Below are 23,965 nucleotides of genomic sequence, written 5' to 3' on the forward strand. Positions count from 1 at the left end.
TACCAGTGTTAACACGATATGTTTAATCAGAGGTAATTGTTGAGATAAAAGTGCCTGCCCTGTTCCAGTTAAATTAGCTTTGTGAGGGGAATAAAAAAACTGATATATATATATATATATATATATATATATATATATATATATATATATATATATATATATATATATATATATAGATACGTACATCATGTAGTAAAACACATGTAGCAAGACAGGGGTGCCTGCAATGTAAAATGTTTTGTTTTATGGCAGTTAAAGCCTCCCTGCCAAGGTAATTGCTTTTATTTAATTTAATTGTTTTGTTTAATTAATAATTATCACCTGCACTTGGCAATTATTGGACATTAGAGCAAGGTGCAGGGTATAAAAGGGAAGCAGTCAGTCTGCTCTAGGCTGCTGCTGTTGAGTGAAGAGCCCTACGGAAAGTCGTAAAGGGCTGTGTCAAAGTGTTTTGTTTTGGTTTTATGTGTCAGGTAAACAGCTTAGCTGTCCTACACGTTAGATAGGGACCTGCGTGTGTGTATTGAATGCTCAATGAGAACTAGGTTTTTGTTTGTCTGTTTTTGTTTAGAATAAGAGTGCGCAAAAGCATTAAAAATCAAAGTTTTGATCCGAGTCACGTTTTTAAACAGATGGCCAGTGCCTTATCACATAATATATATATATATATATATATATATATATATATATATATATATATATATATATATATATAATCTGAATTCTCTGAGACTGTTGCTGTTAGGGAAACAGTACCTGTTTGAGGAGACTGATGACACATTTTTTAAGAGGTGGCAAAGCACTGTATCTTTAGGAAGAGAAATGATGTCATGTTGTAAATACCCCAGTGGAAAGCAGATTGTATTTCTAAACCATTTGTGCACTAGTACATATATTGCATTTACTCTATGATGATTGGTGCCCAAGTACAGATGGCTGTCTATTGATGGTATGAGTTACTTACTTGCATCTTGAAAATTGACATCATTCCCATTATATGCATTCCTCAGCTTGTTAGTCATTACTCTGAGTGCCATGATCTGCTGACGAATGAAAGTGTCTGGTCTTGTGATGTCTACTTCAACTTCTGGGTTATTAATCTGGTATGTCAGGCCATTGTTCATCACTTCAGGCAAGTACCTGCAAGGTACAACAAATACAATAAAATAAGTTTATGTACATATACATTTTCTTCGTAGTAAAATAGGGATTGATTTCTCCTATATATAAATATTATATATTATTAACAAAGCTCAAATTAATTGCAATCCAATTTAACTACACACTGCATATTACTATCTATGAGAAAACTCCCTCTTTCAAAAACAGCTGAAGCAAAGTTACCTGAAACAGACGGTTGATACTTTAAGAATAAGGGTTGAAATATTGCTGTTCTTATTACTTGGAGTGTTACCATGAGTTAATGTGAACTCATGGTAAGAGACATGCAGTAGACTGGCAAAACCGATCCTGGGGTACTGTTACATTTCAGGTTTCATTAATTAAGAAGTCTAGGACATTTGTTTGGTTCAGCTTGATTAATAAGCACTTGGCTGAAACACAGACCTCAACTGGAAGTGCCAAGGTTGCTTTCCCCTGCCCTAGATAAGCAGAAAATCAAAGAAAGTAAAAGTTTCTGAATTCAATGCTCAACGATTGTGTTACTCATTATTGTGGTCTGGGCAGTTGAATACATAAAAACTGTGGACTCCTGTTGTATAAACTGGACAAGTTACCATTCTGTTACTGTGCACTAAAGCTGATGCCAGCTATCTAATTATCAATGTCTGTGCCAATTAGACTAGAGCTTGCCAATATTCCACATCTTGAAGCAGAACTCCAGGCAAAGGCTCTTCGTTCCTTTCTACAGTGCCTTTATTACTAGATCAGGTCACTGAAGTGCATTTAGTATGAAGTAAGTTTACAATCGTTAGTTCATTTTCAAATAGTGTATGTTTCCCAAGATGTATTATTAGTATTGATATTATGAATATGCCATGGATTCTTGAAATCTTGAACAAAATAATTTGTAATTGGAAAAATAAGTGGCCCTTGCAATGGTTTTTTAAAATACATTTTAAAACATACCCCGGTACCATTTCATGAACATTTTAAGCAAAGTGGTGATGGAACAATTCAGTTTTCAGCTTCAGTCTGTCTTATATGGAATTAGCCATACATACATGGCTTTTGGTTCTGCATTGGAACTCAGTTCGACTAGTTAACAATATACTGCATACAGTATTCAACATGTTGTATACACAGTTGAAAGAGGGGTAATAACATCTTGAATGATCTTGTGGGTTACGATATGACTCCATGTTCACTGGGACAATTCAGGCTTTTTAACTTGCACCCTAATGCATTCTGATAAGTGTAGTCCTGCTTCTCTTAAAGAAAAGAAACAAGTGAAAGGTACCCTATGCTTGTAAAACCTAGCAGAATGCATTGTGATGTGCGTTAAAAATCCTGAACTTTCCCAAACAGTTGCAGTGAATATGGAGTCATAGTAGCCTTACCTCAGTGGTGTGCAAATTATAGAATATTATGCTATATATTATAAATTTAATGTGATTCAGTTTTACATGGTCTTACCACAATCAATCATTTTAATGCTTGGGATGCATAAATTCACCAGGTTTACACAGGTTAGATGAGCAAAGTGGCTGTACAGTTGTAAGAGCCAGCACCATCTAGAACAGCTACTGTTAGTGACAGAAATCCAAAGGGAAACTTCATACACAGTGCATGTTTACTACAGGAGATGACCTGCAATGATACCGCCACTTTGCTGATCACTTTTCTTATTTACTGCATGTTAAATGTATATGGCAACAAATAATCTGTCCTCTAAAAAGAGATGCTCCTATCATAAAAATGTTAGAAAGATAAAATCTGAGAATGTAATACGGAACTGGAGTTAGGAAAACACTGAACAGTTAACTTTCTCCAAAAGCTGATTTTGTATGTTCTGATGTCTTTTTTTACTTTTCACCCTGTGCACGTTTCATTGTAAACACCTTAATCGGATCTCTCTTCAAAGACTGGCCTATTTGAAGACACAATCAATAGAGGGCACACTGGGCACCATTTTGAAAAAAAAATAATCTCAGAGTGGGGGTGGCAGCATTATAAAAATAAGAAGAAATAACCCAGAACAATAAATAATTCCATTTATGATAGTTCTGTACTGTTGATGGCTGGTGTGTTTTCCTTTCACAAAAATATGTAGCAAAGATTTTGCAATTTCCTCAAAAATAAAGGTAATAATGTGCTTCTGGCCAATGTTGATGGGAAGCCTGTTTTTCTGATTTGTAATAAAGTCTTGCAACCGCTCACATTGGCTCCAGATTGACAAGTCTAAGCCCCACCTGCCCTTCGTGTGCCCGTTCCAGCATTCCTCTTCATCAGATCTGTCACCTGTCACTTTGACATCACTGCAGATGCTGTCTGGTAATGTGGACCAGAACTTTTTGGACTTCTTCAGTTTTTCTTTAATATCAACAACCTAAAACAAAAGACAAAATAGGAACAAAATGGCACTTCAGTCTGATGTTACAATTAGCATTGAGAATTGAAAATAAATGGCAGACATTTGAACAGTAGAGGATGCGTCTCATTTTAAATGAATCATTCAGCTGGCACTGACTCATCAGCAATTCACAGTTTAGTGCTAAGCCAGAGAATGAGGCCAGAAAATCTAATTGCCACCCACATTTCATTCATACAAATGCAGAACTAAACATATAAAGAGCAAAAACTGTGAGTCACACATAAAAAACTTTACATTATGCTCTCTCTATATGCTACACATTTGTCTGTAGAATTACTTTTTTATATATTATTGATGAAATATCAAGCTGTTTTTTTTTTGTAATCAATAAATTCATGCATTTTATAAGTCATTGCTCTCCTAGGGCAGTCACTACCTGTTAAAATGCTTGATCAAATACAAATGTAAAAACAAGACACTCTTTAAGATGCAAAAAAATATATTTTATTCATTTTTTTGCTAATGAGGGAAAAACTGATTATATTATAATGATATAACACAACACATTTCTTCTGGATCTTTGGTGGCTGACTTTTATTTTTCTTTCTTCTGCAAGAAATATTGGTTCAAAAGGGTTAAAAAAAATATCTGACTGCTCTAGGTGGCTGACCTAGTTTGTCTATACCAGGTTGTGCCACTGCTTACAATACAAATCCCTTATGCAGTCAGTGGATTCAGGAGGAGGTAGGAGGAATCTTAATTAGTTACATTGTTTTGAAGTGTTATAACCACTCAGCACAGTTAAGTTGCATGGCTTGAGAGGTATTCCAGGCATTTTACCTTCTGTAAGTGACTCCTAAATCTCCAGTTTAAGGAGATGCAGTATTTCTAAGGGTCATGTTCCTGGGATAATTATTGTATTGAGCACAACATATTGGAAAGCAGCAGAAGGTAGACTTTAATTTAGAAAACACATGATGACATTTAAATTACATTTCATGAATGCAAATAGCCCTTTAGCTCTTAATTCCATGCCATTAGCATTTTCTGGGTTGTCATGTTTTTCAGTTGTCAGTAGAAATAGAAAAAAAAAAAGGTGACTATAATGTGACAGGGCAGGTCAATGTCACTTTGTGGAGCCAGAGTAAAAAAAGGCAGAAATAATGACTCACTTAGCAAATAAGGACTAAGCATATAAAGTGGATGCACCTAAAACGAGAACAGCAATAAATGTAACAATGACTGCTGAGAATTATTTTTCACAGGTCACAGAGAAGAAAACCAGGGGTTGCTGGTGGAAGCTGAAGGGCATTTTCAGAACCAAGGGGAGAAGGCGCTTTTCAAGGAAACAGTGGTGAACCACTGGAACAGGCTGCTGGACAGAGTTATTGAAGCAGAGACTATCGAATCCTTCAAGAATGGACTGAATGCTGTCACGAACAATACTGTATAACCCTCTGTCACCATAAGACCTTTAGCTAGCTGTCTAGAGGAGTGGCATTCTGTTTAGCCACAGATTCCAAGAGGTTTCATTTCCCTTACTAACTAAATGGTTCGGGTGTTTTTTGTTTTTCCTCTTCTCAGTGTTAATGGACCACGCTTGCACTAAGCGAGCGAGCATAGTTGGGCCGAATGGCCTTTTCTTGTTATAGAATTTCTTAGGTTCTTATGTTCAAAAATACCAACAGAAAGATCATGTGCTGCACCCTAATGTTTTAGCTGAGATATTTATTCATGTTCCAGAATATCAGGCTTTTAAAGAGCACTATTCCCCACCAATGACACTCTGCTTATTTAAATCAGAACGCAACATAAGAAATGACTTATTTCACAGCTAATGGGAAAAATAAACTTGGGAAAAAACAACTCAGGATTACTGCGAAATTACTTCACGGCAACTTATCTATAATTGGTTCAATTTTCTCTCGTGTTGCTCGAATACATATTGCATGGAAATTCAAATTGAGTGCTTTATTTTATGTTGAACTCTTTAGTTTTCAAAGCAGAAAAACTCCTATTTATCTTTTCTCACACACATTTATTTAAATACATTCCAGAAAATACATTGAAGGCTTATGCATTTGCCTACAAGCTGAAGCTTTATGGATACTGCCCTTAGTAGTGTTGATTAGGGTGAAGGAGGATATGTAAAAAGGTGGTAGCCAATTCTTTCAAATCCATTTCTCATATCCTTTTTTTATATTTTAGTTTTGTTTAAATATAACTGTTTTATTGTGTTGAGAATAACATAGGCCACACTGCTAGTTCTGCTTTTTAAAACCGTTAAACCGATCAGTCCTATAAAAGGTAGCAAAAATGTTACTGCATGCTTCCCCACTAGGTGGTGGTACTGTTTTATCTTGTTTTTTTTTTGTTTTTTTTTAAACATTCAAAATATTTTATAATGGAAAGCTGTAATATTTAATTGTTGAAGAAGACAAGGTCTGGCTAATTGAGACAGATTTAAACCTTTTGATACACTTCCAAACAGAAGTCTGATTCCAGTATCCTGGTCTACGAACAGCAAACATCCATTGGTTCTTTTGGTCTCTGTGTTATCTCACATGGTGAATCAGACTGCTTTACTATCTCCCATTAAAGTGCAGCTAATGGAAGGTCCCATAACTGAAAGCATGCAAAATGTGGACAGCTTTTCAAGACCAGCTTGTACCAAAGTATTTAAAAAGCATTGATTTATATGGTTAAAGCTGGTCCAGCATAAAGCATCCTAAACCAACAGTACTAAGTAAAAAGATAAATCATAAAACAAAAGCCAAGAAAAACAAAATACACTAAAGCTCAGCAATGGTTTCGCAAAGAACATTGAAGCACGGCAAAATGTGTACATTTGATATGGCACATCCTGGTGAAAATGGTTAAAGGAAAGCTTCTGCCTTCCTGTGCAGAATGTAAATATGTAGTAATTTATACGACGAGGAAAACAATAATCTGTCAGAAATGGCTCCCTGAGATCTGACCCCCAGCGTGAGTCTTCCACCTGACAGAGAGAGTGCTGATCTAATGCATGCTGACCTTGATGCAGTGCACTTGCCACTAGGAGACAATAGGAGCAATTAACATTAACATTTGAAAAGGAATGCTCAGCAGGTGCTTCCAACAGGAGAACCGCAGGTCTGTTTCCTCAGTGAAAAACACAGAATTCATTTTTAACAGATAGTGTCTGCTGTAGTTTTTCCCTCTATTTTATTTAAAAGGTTTTAAAGCTACATCACCTGAAACATTTTACCATGTTTTGTATTGATATGCTGTACCATGTAAACTGATGTAAATATTTTGACAGCCTTTGAATGAACCTACAATCCCATATTTCCTGTAAAGTGGCCAGAAGAGATGCATTTACACATTGGCACAGTTCTGGTTCACAGTTGTGAGCATTTATTATTTTAAAGGCGATTCTTTTGCGATCCATTTCTGAGACAAAGAAAAAAATATTCTTGTGTTACTTTCAGAATGGAGATGAACTTTGCTATACAGGGGGAACAACTGTCATCTTTGGTCACTGCTAACAACACATTTCAGAAGATATCCACAGTTACCACTTCAACCATGCTTACATTCTATTTTTAAGAGGTCATTAGGAAACAGCTAATTTTCAACACATTGAAACTTTAATAGTAAGTCCAGATGCCATCAAACTAAGTAAATCCATAAATCTAAAGAACACTGAAGTCATGTTTAAAGGAACAAAAGGAAATCAGCTATATGTCAATGTTAGTGACAGATCTCTATCTGGACATGAGAAGTCAACATGGCCAGGTCAGTGTTCATTAATACAATGTATGCACTTTGTGTTTTTATTTTGTCTTGTTCAGCAGCATCCCTGCAGGAATGACTGGATATTATAGGAGTTCCTAGTAAATTTACAGGACAGTGGATCTACAAAGAATCGTTTCATTATAATTTGTACTGCCAATGCCATTTAGTTTTTGCTCTTTCATAATTTATCTCTTGTTAATGTGCAAGATATGACCACCCTCCTTCCGGCTACAAGTAGGACTTAAAATTTAACCACTAAAACTATTATAATAAAATTAAATAAAAAAAGTGTTTTTGATCAGAAAGGCGAACAAGCTAAACAGTTTTACACACCAAGAGACACCTCTAAGCAACCTTGTACTGAATCTTGTGGACGGATAAGCTTTTGAAACTATAGAATAGAATGAATACAGAACAAACCAAATGCTTTGAGTGTCTGAAGCTGATGCCATTCACTTGGGGTCTAGCTAAAACATTATTTCAGTTATGGCGAGTTCAGTGAACCAAGCAGACTGGGTGACTTTTAATGAAAAAGCTTCTCAGTTCGGTTGGATTTTTGAACAAAGTATTCAAAGGTTCATATAATAATATTATATATATATATATATATATATATATATATATATATATATATATATATATATAGTGCCTATAGTAAGTATTCACCCCCCTTGGATGTTTTCACAGTTTGTTGTGTTACAACCTGAAATCTTGATGCATTTAAATGGGATTTTTTTTCCTTTGATTTATACAACCTACTCAACACTTTCAATGTGTGAAAAAATAGGGGGGGGGGGGGGGGGGGTGGGGGGGGGGGGGGGGGGGGGGGGCAACAAAACAAATTAAAATTAAAAACTTGAAAAGTCTTCATCAGATAAGTCATTAGAATATCAGCAGGCTGTCCTCCCAAACTGAGCAGCAGGGTAAGAAGTATGTCTGCTGCAAACCCAGCACAGCACATCACCCAGGTAACACCAACCCTACTGTGAGCATAGTGGTGGCAGCATCGTGCTATAGGGATGCTTTTCATTGGCAGAGACTGGGAAGATTGTCAGAGTAAAGGGCAAAATGGATGGAGCTAAATATTGGCAAATCCTTGAGGAAAACCAGCTTTAGTCTGCAAAAGACCTAAGACTTGGATGGAGATTCACCTTTCAGTAGGACAATGACCCCAAGCACACAGCCAAAGCGACATTGGAGTAGGGATGAAACCATAATAAATTTCCACGATACGAATAGTTGCAAGCCCACTCTTTCATGATACACCGATTATCACAATAGTAGCTGTTATTTTTCAATTACTTTTTTAAATGAATAAAAAGAGAAAAAAATAACAAGTTATGTCTTTTTTTCACTGTGGAATATGGTCTGCAACACAAGGAAGCTACAGACTTTTAAAAAGAGCAAGATTCTAGCAAGAATGAAACAATTACTATCACACAGGTGGAAGAAAAATAATCTTAAAGAAATGGTCCTTATATTACCATCTAATAGTGACAAAATATGATACCTTTATTAAATCTGTCAAAATGGGACTGCAAGCTTTTTTCCTCCTGCTTTATTTACACATTTTATTTATGTATTTAAATGTACTTAGAAACAGTACACAATTACAAAATATGAAGCATCTGTATTTCGTTCAATACATTTAAAGCACTTGCTTTACACACATACTGCAAACTATTCTCAATTATTTTTCAAATAGTCTGCAAAATAGTTGCATAATAGCCTACAACGTTGCATAATAGCCTACAACGTGTACATTTTAACATGTTAAAATTATATAGTGATAATTGAGGGTGGCACGGAGGGCAGCATAGGGAGGGCACTGCACTGGTAAGAAAAAGTATGCTATTAAAGTGACCTTGCTTGTTCACTGCTGACGGTTTTTTAACTCCACCGGGAGTATGGAAGGGCTTGTTTGAAGTTGTTCCTGCTTTCGCGGTTGTGCTTTTGCTACATTCGTCCACCCTACGGTATTGTATTTCCCGCTATATATATTTTTTGTCATGAAAGTACACACTAGGGCTGTCAGCTAAGCCTCAAACTAGCAAACGATTAATATGGGCGCACAAAATATAAGCGTTCTAGTAAATGTCAATGATTGTACCACACATTTTTGTGCATTCCTCTCCCCGTGACGTTATTTTAATATCATTGCTGTTTAGTAAAAGCGTGTGCACAACAACTGAATGGTCTCCTCTCGTTTGTAAACTTTCCTAAGTTCTTATGAAAGCGACGGGTAATTAGGCCTGGGTAGCATCAAGAGAAAAAGAAAAACAAAACCATTCGCAACAAGCTTAGCACGTTTAACATAATACAGGAATGTTACTAAAATATTTATTACAAACAGATTACGGTACTTTGGAACGTAAGATATATAATCTATACACAAGTTTACGAAAAACGTTTTAATTTTAATTCAGCAACAGCTGACATCATCACACATGGCGTTTTGTTAATACTGTATCACCTAACTTTCACTATCTGTGAAACACATTGCGGAAATCCCGGCCTAAAACATAATAGTACTAATAATAATGTCGAGTTGTTTTTTTTTGTTGTTTTTTTTTGCACATTGAATACACAGAAGGGTGTACTTACAAACAAATTTCTCAAAACTGATTTGATAGCAGGATTGGACCAGCAAATCAGACGCTAGTTAACAAGAGCAGGAAAACAAGAGTACGCCCACTGTTTGTCCAGTAGAAATATTGCAAGGTAGGGCTTGCGGTGCAGTTTCGTTGATAAACGTAAATAATTGTATTAACTATGCGTGTTACAAAAATGTAATTATTGAATTGATTATCCAGGATTTATATCCATGTATATAATTAGGAATGGAATCGATCAAAAATTCGATTTTTGATTTAATCGTAGCAGCCCTAGTACACACCAATGATTTTACCCTTATTTGGAGAGAAAAGCGTCTGCTCTGCTTCCAGCCACGTTTAGTATGTGACTATTGTTTTCTACGATTATCGAATAATTAAAAAAATGTTAACGATACAATTATCACGAATATTCGTAATCATGACATATCGTACTATCGAAAAGTCGTTTAATCCCCACACTGGAGTGGATTAAAAACAAGAAAGTGAATGCCCAGACTTGAATCCGATTGAGAATCTGGGAAGACTTGACGATTGCTGTCCACCAACTATCCCCATCCGACTTGACAGAGCTTGAACAATTTTGCCAACAAGAATGGACGAATATTGCACAATCCAGATGTGCAGACCTGGTAGAGACTTACCCCAACAGACTCACAGCTGTAATTGCTGCAAAAGGTGGTTCTACCAAGTATTGACTCAGGGGTATGAATACTAACACCGTGTAACAATTTTTTTTTTTTTGGTTCCTGGGTAGTAAGTGTTATTTCCTAATTGCTTATGCCTCAAAAGTATAGAAAATGGCTATTATTCCCCACAAACTTTGCTTTTGTGACCAGGACAGTGATATTTTGAAATGAACCTATTTTCCAGAATATTCCAGATAGATTCAGTGCTGAGTAAACTTGGAGTAACTTCTAGAACTTTCTAGTAATATAAATAGTAGTATAAATACAGGGGCCTTAAGCCCACCAGTTCAGTTTAGTTCCAGCTGCCTAAGTGGATACATATCTGCATTTTTCTGAGATGGCATCAAGAGGCTGCAAGCATTCGGCAGACGCATTTTGCTATGTCTGCGGCCAACTTATCAAGACAAGAGCGAAAAAGTACTCCGTGGAAGCATCTGCTAAGATGTGTGAGGCCTACAAGGCATATTTCGGCATGCCTGTCGGGGATCAAGACAAACCCTGGGCACCTCATTTCACCTGCGAGCACTGCAAAAAAACTCTGGAAGGTAAGATGGACAATTGTTGCTCAGAATTTTATGTTATAAAATTTGATAAAATTTTTAAAATTGTAAAAGTTTTTAATTTTAAAATGTTTTACAATTTTCAATGTTATTGAAAAAAGATATCATATATGAAAAATGTTGCGAGAATCTCTTACACATTAGTCATGGGTGAAATAAATGTATTTTTGTAGGATGGTACAGAGGGGAAAAGAGAGCCATGAAGTTCGCTATCCCAAGAATTTGGCAGGAACCCACTGACCACTCAAGCAACTGCTACTTCTGCATGGTGGACCCTTCCAAACGTCAGACTGGCAAGAATGCACCTGCTATCACGTATCCGGACCTTCCTTCATCCATCGCCCCGGTGCCACACTGCCATGAGCTCCCCGTACCCACTCCTCCGGAGAGAGAGCAGCCGTCTTTAGAAGAGAGCAGCAAGTCAGAGAGTGAGGAAGACGTTGTAGATCCAGATGACAATTTCAGAGGTAGAGTTGAGGAGAGAAACCCATACTACCCCAACCAAAAAGACCTCAACGACTTGATTAGAGATCTTGGTCTCACCAAGTCCAATGCCGAGCTTTTGATGGCTAGGCTCAAGCAATGGAACTTGTTGGATGAAAGTGTGCAAGTCGCAGATCAGAGGAAGCGTCACCAACCTTTTTCCAGCTTCTTCACCTGTCAAGATGGGCTCTGCTTCTGCCACAATGTGACCAGTCTGTTCGAGGCAATCGGAATTGCCTGTAACCAGAATGAGTGGCGCCTCTTCATTGACAGCTCATCCAGGAGCCTCAAAGCCGTGCTTCTCCATAATGGTAACAAGTACCCGTCTCTTCCCCTGGCTCACTCGGTGCACCTCAAAGAGGATTACAACAGCATCAACACCTTGCTGGACGCCTTGAAGTATGATGAGTACGGCTGGGAGGTCATAGGAGACTTCAAAATGGTGGCATTCCTGATGGGTCTCCAAGATGGTTTTACCACGTTTCCCTGCTATCTTTGCCTTTGGGACAGTAGGGACACCAAGGCGGACCGAGTTCTCTGTGGGGAGGAACAACGTCAAGTCAACTACGGCACAATGGGCTGTAGGATGTCCCTCAAAGTCCATATCCTTAATGCTCATCTTGATAAATTCAAGGAGAACATGGGAGCGTACTCGGAGGAGCAAGGCGAGCGCTTCCACCAAGAAATACTGGACTTTGAACGCCGCTACCAAGGACAGTATAACGAGAACATGATGGGAGACTACATTTGGGGGCTGATTCGTGAAAGTGATTTACAGTATAATCATAAATCTCAAAAAACTACTCACTTCTAAATCTTTTGTAGTCATTTTTGTATTACTTTAGTATAAATACATGTTAATTTGGATTCATATGTTGTTTTTTTCTGACTTTATGTGAACGAAAAGACACGTTTTCTCATTGGAAATAGGTACATTTCAAAATATCACTGTCCTGGTCACAAAAACTAAGTTTGTGGGGAATAATAGCCATTGTCTATACTTCTGAGGCATAAGCAATTAGGAAATAACACTTACTACCCATGAACAAAAATTGTGTTACATAGTGTAATCTAACCAAGACATTTCAGTTTTTTTTTTTTTTTTTTTTTTCAATTAACTGTTGTTTCACAGTAAACATTATTTTGCCTCTTCAAAGTGCTGAGTAGGTTGTGTAAATCAAAGGAAAAAAAAAAACAAACATTTAAATGCATCAAGATTTCAGGTTGTAACAGAACAAAGTGTGAAAACGTCCAAGGGGGGTGAATACTTGCTATAGGCACTATATATATATATATATATATATATATATATATATATATATATATATATATATATATATATATATATATATATATATAAACATTATGGAACCTTAAGTGAACATCACTTTCAAACCATTTAGGACCATTTTATGAATGATATACAAAGCCATGTTGCTCCATATTATTTCTCAATTTAGGGATTTTAGAAGTAGGCACATCATTTGATCTTGGTGCATGGATAGAGTTACATGCCTTTAACAGAGATGTAAGGTAACTTGGAGCATTTCCAGTGTACACCAAGGTTTGTGTGGATCAAGGGAACCCATGCTTTACAAACTGAGCAAGTTGCTGCAGGGGCTTCTGTTATTTTCCCTTCCTGATTAATTAGTGTGGTAGATTTCTGCCTTCCCCTTTTGGAATATATTTAGACATTATCTCAACTAAACGATGTAGCTCTCACTACCTCTACAGTAGTTAAAGCTTGGTTCTAATGGTATTGTATTACACCAAGCAGTTAAAGAGCTACTTTGTACGTGTCTGAAGTATAACAGTTCAGTCATCACATCCTGGTGTCTTTTTGAAGCTCAGAAGTTTAAAGCACCCCTGTGGTTCTCGAACATGTCTTCTCTGTAAGTTCAGATGATAAACCAGATCTAAACATTAACCATTCCCCCTCAATACTCTGCCCCCAGCAGATGTAAGAAACACATCAGTATGAAATATCGTCGTCAACAAATATGGTCTTTCCTACTATCACTGGGAACACTTTTCTAAATGGCTCTAGTATCTGTGAAGTGATTATAGCTGCTACACTGAGTTTAATATGACCAGTTCATTTTATTACAATTTTTACTTGTGAATGCTAATTTCTTTGCTCCTGTTAATGTGCTAGATAAAGTATTAGCACCCTGCTTTTGGATACAGTTAGCACTTACACGTTAACCATTGAGATGACGGTGTTAATAAAACAACATTACATCTTTGGATCAGAAAGCTCATTAAAAAGAAATACTGAACAGTACTAGTATGACCTTTTTATCTGCACTACTTATGTATTTAGTTTTCTTTCCTGTTACAAAGCTAATGTTCATGAACTAGTTAGACCTGTATATGCACGATCAACATGTTTCTATCCATGGTTTTTCTTTAAATGTGAGCAGCAGACATGTGGCCTTGGGAGTGATCCTGTAATCACATTCAGTCTGCTGAAAACAGTGCTAAAATGAAAAGATGCATATTCTCTTTAGTAGAAAAAACTTTTACTTTCATGCATTTTTTTTTTAACATTGCATTAAATGCAGTCCTTTCAATTTTATAGCTTGGAAATGGTGATGCAGCTGCTTTGTGTTTATCCAGACCAGATTTTATTTTTAACCTGCCCAAAGTAGCCAGGATCAAAATGTACACACCCAACAACACAGCACAGCCTCCTAATAGCATGATGGGGCATCCAGTAACTATACCAATAATGCTATGACCTCAAAGAGATGGTGTTCCTTGACGGTTCCTTCCTTGCTTAGCTTCAGAAATGTTAAGTGAAAGCTCTGTAAAACATATAGATGCAATATCTAAATAGCATAGGGGTGACAGTAATGCCTCCGGAACTGGGGCTGTTTACTGGATTGTTTGAATAATCAAATTACAACTGGAAAATAGGTTTAATGACTTTCCAAGGAATAAACTACACCTTTAGCTTTAAATATATAACATACAGTACCACTTTGTATTTAATAAATACCACCTATACCATATAATTATGTTATATAACACATAATATATAATATTAATATTATATAGTATACCAGTGGGATGGTACATAAACCCAGAGGGTGTGCATTAAATTCTCATTTATCACACTATCCTCATGCAGTATTTTTTATAATCTCTGGAGAGCAATTTTTTTTTTGCCAGAGTTTTAAAGTTCTGTGTTGCTTATTGGGGGGGGCTTCACTTAGTTTATGTCAGTAAGATATTACACAGAGTGAACTGCAAAAAAGAGTTGTATTTAAAATAATAACAAGTTTGATAACTTGAACAACATTTTAAATAAGGTTTACATTATGTGAGACAGTACAGAGTGCCAGTTATGTAGTTTTTTTTGCCATCGGGTTTTTTTTCTACCCCCAAGGAGGCTGAAATAAAGGTTAGGGAGCATGTTAAAATTATATGCTTCAACATTTTTTTACATACAACTTTGTTGCCATTTTTATGTTCACTGGTTTGTTCCGAGGGTATTTGTGTTTTGTGTTCGCTAACATTTCTGTAGACCCTTTTTGTGACAAGTGGCTTACCTATACAGAATCATTGTATTACAAAGCATTCCGTGGATGGGAGATTTTTTGGGTGGCCGATTTATAGATGTTTCATGGAAAATGCAGTTTGCCATGAAGATTGAAAGTAGAGAGTCTGGTGCTGAGATAGTTTCGAAGTTTTACCTGATTTTCACTGGACGTGGAGGGTTCTGAAGGGGTTTCTTTATCTGTTTGACAGCTCACGCTGGGGTAGCGCACTTTTGCTGGTAGTAATGAGAGCATGTTTTACCATATCACACAGCCATGTCATATGTGAAATATCAACTGGATGAGCCCATTGAAAAAACTGCTCACAAGTTAATATATTATAATATTATAACATATAGAGTACTGGTTAACACATTTTCTATGACCACAAGGTAGAAAAGGATTGCACACAAGACAGGTTACATGGAGACTGTTCAGACAATATAGGCGTTTGGATAACTGAAGTTTGACTGCACTTGAATATATAGCTCCCAAAAAGATGTTCAGGCTTGAGTCAGTTCCCAGGTTTGTTAGGTGATAATAGGAAAACCTTACAGCCAGCCAAGTGGAAAGCAAAGCAGTGGCATCTAGTGTCTTTGATTTAGCTGCTGCAATTTAAGCAGTACATCTGTGTTTTAAAAATACAGGTATTGATTTTCAAGATGGATAAACAGAAAACTTGATGGTTCCACATGGGTATTATCTTTGTGAGGAAAATCTTAACCAGCTGTGGACTTTGTCCTTGTTAATAATGTATCATGGGTCATTTTTGTGGAAAGCCCTTTATTTCTGAAGGCAACACATTACTGCCCCCCACCCCCCATGTTTTTTTTTATCTTTTGGTTCTTTGCTTGTTGTTTATATTTTAATTTGACACTCACATGTTTCAAGTAAAACATTATAGATCTAAAATGGCCTGATAGCAGCTAGGCCAGTTTTGTCTTTGAAATATCTGCATAATCTAAACATACATGTTAGACCCCTGACAATATTGCTAATTTCAAAACCTTGGTAAGACACAATACCTTTTTGGTGTGCAAAATGTCATTCATTGTTGCGGCTTGTTACCATACCATACCATACCATGTTTTGTATTCTCAATCAGGTTAAGGAATCTTCAATTTCTCAGTACATTTTTCAGAATATATCTGAATATATCAGACAGGATTTCCATCAGCTACTATTGAATGTATATACAGTAGCTTTTCTACTTTGTTTTGCTGCCTCTTGAGGTTAAAATATCTGTGTCTGTTTGTGTTCTTTCCTTGGCATAGAAATGCATTGCAATAAACAGGAGACCAATAGTCTGCTATTAAATGCCATGTTTCCAAACATTGTAAAAGCACTTTCTTCCATGTCTTGACAGATTTGTTTTGTGGTTTTAAAACACTGTCTAGTTTGAATATGGGGTTTTAGTGTGTTTGTTTAATTACATTTATATCCTTTTGACAAGTACACTAATGGTAATAATATAAACAGAAAATTCCTGCATTTGGCACAATTTGACATTATTCCTTTTCTAAAGTGATTTTCTTGTTTTGTCAAATTCCATTCCTATTGAAATGGAATGATACATTATATTGAAAACCTTTTAAATGGCTTCTTGTTGGGATAAATCCCTTTGTACTGTTCTTGCCATCAAGGCTTTTACATTATTATTTCTGAAATCGAGGGTTAATGCTAAAACAAAATTGATTGTGAAAAGAACTTGGAAAGAGAATAAAAATATATCTGGGGTCTGTTTCACGAACATGGTTTAAAGAGTTATCTGGCTGACTTCCAAGTTTAGATTTGAAATTCAGGCTTATTCGGTTTCATGGAACAAGATAATAACAACTCAGGCTTAATATATTTGTGTGTGCGTACTAGGGTGGCCATCTGGCTCCACATTTACCGGACCCTTTGAGACAGAACAGGATTTCAAACTTGTCCCTAAACTGAAAGCAATTAATGTATAAATTAAACATTACACCTTGAATAAATAAAATGCTTATGTGTTTGTATTACAATTATGTATTTATTTTTTGCAGCCACTAGTCGCTGTTTATTTTCTGTTCATCGATATTCAAGTCGCCAATAATATGAAAATACTCTCCCAAACATCATCCCGTTCCTCATCTATTCATCCATAAATAATCATTACAGATCTGATGGGAAGCAGCTGATCAGTGTGACTTGTTTTCTAAGCAAAGCAATTCTACCACAGAAGAGTCCAAAAAAACTAATTTCTGTCTTTGTTGGGTACTGTAGTCTACTTAAGCGATGACTGCATCGGCTGGCTTTATTGGAGGTGGCAGTTTTTTTAAATTTTATTTTTTTTATGAATACTTCATTTACTTGATCATACGTCATTATTAAAATGTGTTGCTCGGTGGCAGTGAAGACAGTCACTCTTCTTAACTTCTCAATTTTTAGACGACAGTTTAATAAAGATTACCATGGCAACACACTCGACGCCGCAATAGAATGCGTTATATTGAGTAAACTCAGAGTAGATACCTTAAATTAAACCTGGCTTTATTAAACCATGTTCATCAAACAGGATCCTGGTGTCTAGACTGAATTGTCCTACTAATTTTATTTTTTTTTTTTTCAAAATTTTTGCACCATGCACAAACTGGACTCCTGTAACTATAGTAACCGTAACCAGTAACTAATCTTTATTTCCAATAAGTTACTGATTACACTGCTAGAGCACAATGATGACTGCTTTATCACCAGTCAAAATGCAAAGCTGATATGAGGCACTAACATCTGCATGGAATATTGCCAGGCAGAGGAATTGTATAAAACCAATAACAGAATCAGGCCCGATGTCTTTATAGTCAACTGGGTCATGAGCAACTTTGAAACCCTGCCAAGTCTTTCCACCTAAATTTGAGCCTGATTTGATTTCCAGAATTGAACTAGTTTGTGTCAGTTAACGCTATTGATGCCCTGACACTTTTGCAGTTATTGCTGCCAGCTGCCAAAAAAGAAACCTAAACAAAGGATCTAATTACACTAGCTGTGGAAGAAATAAATAAGATATGTACAATGAAGTAGTAAGATGTATAACATGTTTAGTATTGATCTAAAGAAGGACTATGCGCTTTTTTATTCTCAATCCTAATAACGGACCAAAAATTCCAAAAAACTCATGCATGCATTTTGCATTAGTTAATAATCTTAATGAAAATGAAATGATAGACCAAGGAAATTAATGCACTCAGTAAATACCATAAGTGCTAATTTCATCACCAATGTCAAAACCACATTTGATTCTCACCTCAGTGACAAAATAGTTTTCTGAGTAATACAGCTAGTACTAATAGAGAAAATCAAGTGGGATACACAAGCAAAATTCAGGTACTTTCACAAAAGCCTTTCACGAGTCTTTCACCAACATGGTTGGATGGTTTACCCTGAATGGACATGACCCTGCATCACACAGACAGCACATACTTGGAGCTGGCCTCTTCATCTTTAAATGAGGAGGCACGTGATGGTTGGGCACTGGGACTGCATTGTTCATTTACTCTGTAAAAAGAAACTCCATCAAAAGCATGTTTATAGGTCAAAGTGGGGAATCTCACTTCTCTTGCAAACTACATTTGCTATCCCTTCCCCATTGGTAATGAGAGAGAGAGAGAGTTTCATTTTCCAGTGCAGCAGAATCTCCTATGATCAAGCCCAATCCGGATGGCAAAAGCAAAGTAGCTCCAAACAATCGGTGAGAAGCTGATCTTATTATCTGTCTGTGGACATAGTTGAGGATATTGCTAGGTAAGGAGACTGCACAAAAGATCCTCCAGGGTGAAAAGATCCAGTGTGTCCCCCTGTCAAATAATACTGTGCCAAGCAAAGACTATTTCAAGATATGTCAGATGACTCCTGCATTTGATTGATACAGTGAGTATGTTGCATTCGTGTGGATGAACTTCGATTTACAATTTAAGGTAGCAGTATGAGGTTAGGTCTGCATCAGTTTTCCAACAGCAGTAAAACAGTTTAAGTAGCCATAGAGACACATTGTAAGTGTGATTTGTATTCAAGCTTTATTTATTACGTGTTTCTACATTCCCATGAACCCCTCATCAGTTTTACTCCCAAGGAGTAATATTGATTGTTTCAAAATACAGCAGTTTTGTATGTAACTCCCTAATTAAATAATGAGACTATATTAGTAGCAGGCCTATTGCTGTTGATCAATTAATACAGTACTTGGTGGCAGTAGGTGCAGAATAAACACTTTGTATGAATCTCTACTTGTGTCCTTTTTAGTTATGGATGACCCTTACTTTAATACATTTAATAAACAAATGAAAATCGAAGAGATCCAATCACTGAAATATGCAAGCTCCATGTCTGTCTGTGACTGGCAAATAAGTACTTATCATGCACTTAATATAAACTGAGTTGTACTACTTCAGGCTACATTTGCATTAATCTCCATGTTAATACAAAGTTAAATTACTATTTCAGGATCAGCCACTAATTGAGCCGGGAAGAAGATGCAAGAAAGAGTCATGCAGCAATTCAAAAGTACTTTTTTTAAGACTACACTTCCTATATTTACATTTACAGAAAATGCAACAAATCAATTTATATTATCATTAATTATTAATGCACAGAGCCAGGGACCTTCTTTATACTGCAGGAATGTGTAAGGGGTGGTTTAAAATGTGGTGTATCATGATTCAATATAGTATTTTAGACACAGTTTATTGTAACCCATTCAAGGAAATGCCCCAAACTGAACATTTAAAAAGCCTTTAGTTGAAAACACATACCAGAATATACCTTGCATTCGAACAATTTGACTGAATTTAACTATGGAACTGTCAAGGAAATTCATGGTTAAGTTCATTTTAATATAACATTTCCCAGATATTTAATTCAGACTCTTGTCTGTGTAACATGCTGTGGTGATTGGGTTGTTAACACCGACTCCAGAACATTCTTAACCAAATCTACTTCAAAGCTTGTTGATTAAACCATGGCACAGGTCACAAACTGTGTTAACTCTTTGAAGCTCGCCTTCCAAAATGCTATCTGTTTGCCTAGTCTCTTAAGATGTCATAAAACTTGTCAAGCTACAGTGCAGTCTTGCCATTATTGTGTTAAAGTTAAAATGCTTTAAGAATCATTTTTAATTACATAACTTCCCAATAAATCTGAAGTGTTTATTGTGTTTTAAATTATTGTAAACTAATAACTACTTATGAATATTATCCTTTTATTGTATTATGATGTGTTTTATATTCTTGTAATCGTAATTTTGTATAGAGAATGAAACTGAAATTTGTATGGTTATCTAATGAATGTAACTAAAGTTATATTGAATAGGAGGAGGTTTAATGATAAATGTAAATAGGTGGATACATTACATTTCTAACACACCCTTTTTGTGTGACACGCAACTATCTATCAAATACTGTGAACCAATGGAAGGACCAACAAGGACTTGTTTACAGTACAAGGGAATGGCTATACATCATGTTATTTAAACTCAAAATAATAATTTTTGTTATTTCTGGATGCTCTCTGAATTTGCTCTTGCTCGCTGGATTCGCTCTTTCTTCAAAACATCGCATCGCTCTCAACTCATCAAACTCTGAAATTCTTCAACGAAGACGCAATGATGAATTATCTTCAAAGCTGTCCTGGAGAAGATGGGCTCCCTCTGGAATGACGAAAGCTTTTGCCTATAGCCTTCACAGAGATATTGTGCTGTGCTGCTGCACAACTAACTTCCACAGAGAGGACGACCGTGTTAAGTAGACTTTGTTTTAAATATCTCACCAACAGAATAAGATTCAATCTTATGTTGTGTGTTTACAAGTAACTGAACTGAAGCCATGCTATTGAAATCGTCACAATACATAATGTGCGTCTATTCAACTAGAACATCGTACATGCATACTTAGTCACTTGGAAGCTAGCACATGTATATGTAATGCGTGACTGAAGCAAACAATGATGAACTAATAAAGACTGCTTCACTAATGCAGAACTCTATGACCAGAGAGCACATCAAATATTCAATTATGAACATTTAACAATGCATTACTTTTCCTTGAATGTGTTGTTTCTTCTTTATACATGTTTTTAATAATGAAGCCTAACCTTTATTCCTCTTCCTTTGAGAATATGAATAAATGTAATAATAATTTGGATTGTTAGGTTTGTTTTTGTCTTATAACAAATACACATCTATGATTGATTTAAAATTCTTAAACATACATAATATTAATTGTTAATCTTTTCAATGAATCTAGGGATAATTAAGCCAGAATCGCTAGTTCTTATTGAGGTATTGTGTTTATTATGGTTAATAATTACATTATGAGCTATAATCAGTATTTTCTTTAATAGTAATTGGCGAGGACACAATTGTGACATAAATCCTAGATATACAGTGTAAATATGCACGGCAGAACAGAAGCATAGTGCAGGCTCTGTACTTTTTTATTTAATCTAGCACTTGCCGATTTAATTTATACACCATGACATGACAGATGGCTTTAGCCCTCTGTTTATTTACACTTTTCTTGCACAAATAAAATGAGAGTGAAACAAAACTCCCAAATGAAATGTCTAGTTCCTATATTTCTCTCTTAAACTATACTTTGTCTGGGCCAATGTATTCTTTTTTATAATGTCAAATACAAATGCAGTTTTCAAACCCTGAATAACTCAGCAGTGAGGCAATGCAGTTCCTCTTATTGCCTTTAATTTAATAACCAGCAGCCACTCAGAGCAATGAAATAAAGAATATCGCTGAAATAGTTTGTGGATCTGATTTGCCAGGGCAAAGACTTGACAAGTTGTTCAATGAGAAGATGATTACACTTTGTTTTTTCTTTGTGCTGTTCAGGATTAACACAGCTAACACAATGATCCCCTTAATGCCCAAAGTCAGTCTCTTGGGGAAGGAAGGTAATTTCATTTCTGTATGATGATATTGGGACCACAGAGTCTCATTACATGCTAACAGAAATGGAAAGCAACACTGTTTTATCTGACACATGGAATCACCTTTTGCTAGTGTGATACAGCTTCCCAATTGTAATCAAATTGAAATGATTTAAAGAAAGTTCATAGTCGTAAAGCATAACTACTGGGTCTGTATCCCTAATACCATTTTTATAAAGATTATATATAATCATGACTTTATCCAGTTGTATATGTAAAAGATTGGAATATATAGTGGTTTCCAGAAGTATTCACCCCCCTGCAAAGTTTTCACATTTTGTTGGCACCTGAGCGTACTCCACAACGCTTTCAAATTAGACTTTACATGTAGAAGCTACATAAACAACTCCACATTGATAAAGTTGAAAAATGCATATAGAATATAAATAAGTAAGATTTACAGAGAAAAATAGATTAATCTCAGTTGCATAAGTGTTCAACCACTTTGCTACTGCAGCCCTAAATCAGTACAGGTGCAAATTATTTGTTTGAAAGGTCACAAAATTAATGAAATGGTTTGAGCCTAAGTGTACTCAAAGTGGTTTAACTTGTAGATAATTTCCCTCAGGTATATAAAGACTTTCAAGCTGCAACTTACATAGTGATCCAACAAAGCAACCATGAAGACCAAGGAGCTTTCAAAACAAGTCAGGGATACAGTGGTAGAGAGGCACAGAGCAGGAGAAGGGTACAAGAAAATTTTAAAGGTACTGATTATCCCAGCACAGTGAAGTCCATCAATAAGAAGTGGAAGATGCATCATACCACCCAGACACTACCCAGATCAGGTCTCCCTCCCACACTGAGCAGGCTGGCAAGCAAGAAACTGGTTTGGGATGTCACTCTGAAGCCAGCAATGACCTTAAAATATCTGCAACATTCTGTGTCTTTAATGGGAGTCAGTGTTCACACATCAACAATAAGCCAGTCCCTCCACAAAGCTGGCCTGAATTGATGGATGATAAGAAAGAAGCATTACTCAATAAGCGTCATCTTAAAGCACGTATGAAGTTTGCGAAAAAGCTAGAATGATACTGCAGACACGTGGAAAAAGGTTTTGTGGTCAGACGAGACACAAATTGAACTTTTCAGTCTAAATTCCAAGCACTACGTCCGGCGTAAGCCCAACACTGCACATCACCCAGTCAACACCATCCCAACTATCAACCATAGTGGTGGCAGCATTATGTTATGGGGATGCTTCTCTTCAGCAGGGACCAGAAAGCTTATCAGGATAGAGGGGAGAATGGATGGTGCAAAGTATAGGCACTTACTTGAGGAAAACCTGTTTGAGTCAGCCAAGACTCTGAAACTGGAAAGAAATTCACATTTCAGCAGGACAATGACCTGAAGCACAAAGCCAAAGCCACACTGGAGCGGTTGAACAAGAAGAGAATTAAGGTTCTTGAGTGGCCCAGTCAAAGTCCTGACTTGAATCCAATCAAAAATTGAAGAGACTTGAATATTGCAGTCCATCGACGATCTCCAAAAAACTTATCAGAACTGGAGCAATTTTCCTGTGAAGAATGGGCAAAAAAATGTCACCATCCTACTGTGCAGACCTATCCAAAAAGATTCATAGCAGTAATTGCTGCAAAAGGTGTTTCTACCAAGTACTGACTTAAGGGGATGAATACTTATGCAACCAGTAAATTGTCTTTGCAAGTTTTGCTGACATTTAAGCTATTCCTCATATAACAGTGTTCAGTTTAACCACTGCAGCTTTGAATAAAACAAGTTAGTTTGAATAACTGTGTATAAATTATTTGTAATTCAACCAAATGTGACATTATTGTTAGGCGGTGAATAGTTCTGCAGCCACACACAGTACCAGTCAAAAGTTTGAGTACAC

The 23,965-nt window shown here is 36.3% G+C and overlaps 1 protein-coding gene across 1 annotated transcript in view; it reads right to left on the reverse strand.

The window, feature by feature from the left end:
* The window catches only part of LOC121328072 (glypican-6-like), a 298,238-nt gene that overhangs the window by 4,316 nt on the left and 269,957 nt on the right, over positions 1-23,965 (reverse strand). Inside the window, exons 7-8 of the mRNA XM_041272551.1 lie at positions 3,372-3,508; positions 965-1,140 (exon numbers count right to left, since the gene is read on the reverse strand). Of these exons, the coding sequence (XP_041128485.1) occupies positions 965-1,140; positions 3,372-3,508 (313 nt within the window). The remainder of the gene's footprint in view (positions 1-964; positions 1,141-3,371; positions 3,509-23,965) is intronic.

This window comes from Polyodon spathula, chromosome 15 (assembly GCF_017654505.1).
Source record: "Polyodon spathula isolate WHYD16114869_AA chromosome 15, ASM1765450v1, whole genome shotgun sequence".
Taxonomy (NCBI): Eukaryota; Metazoa; Chordata; class Actinopteri; order Acipenseriformes; family Polyodontidae; genus Polyodon; species Polyodon spathula.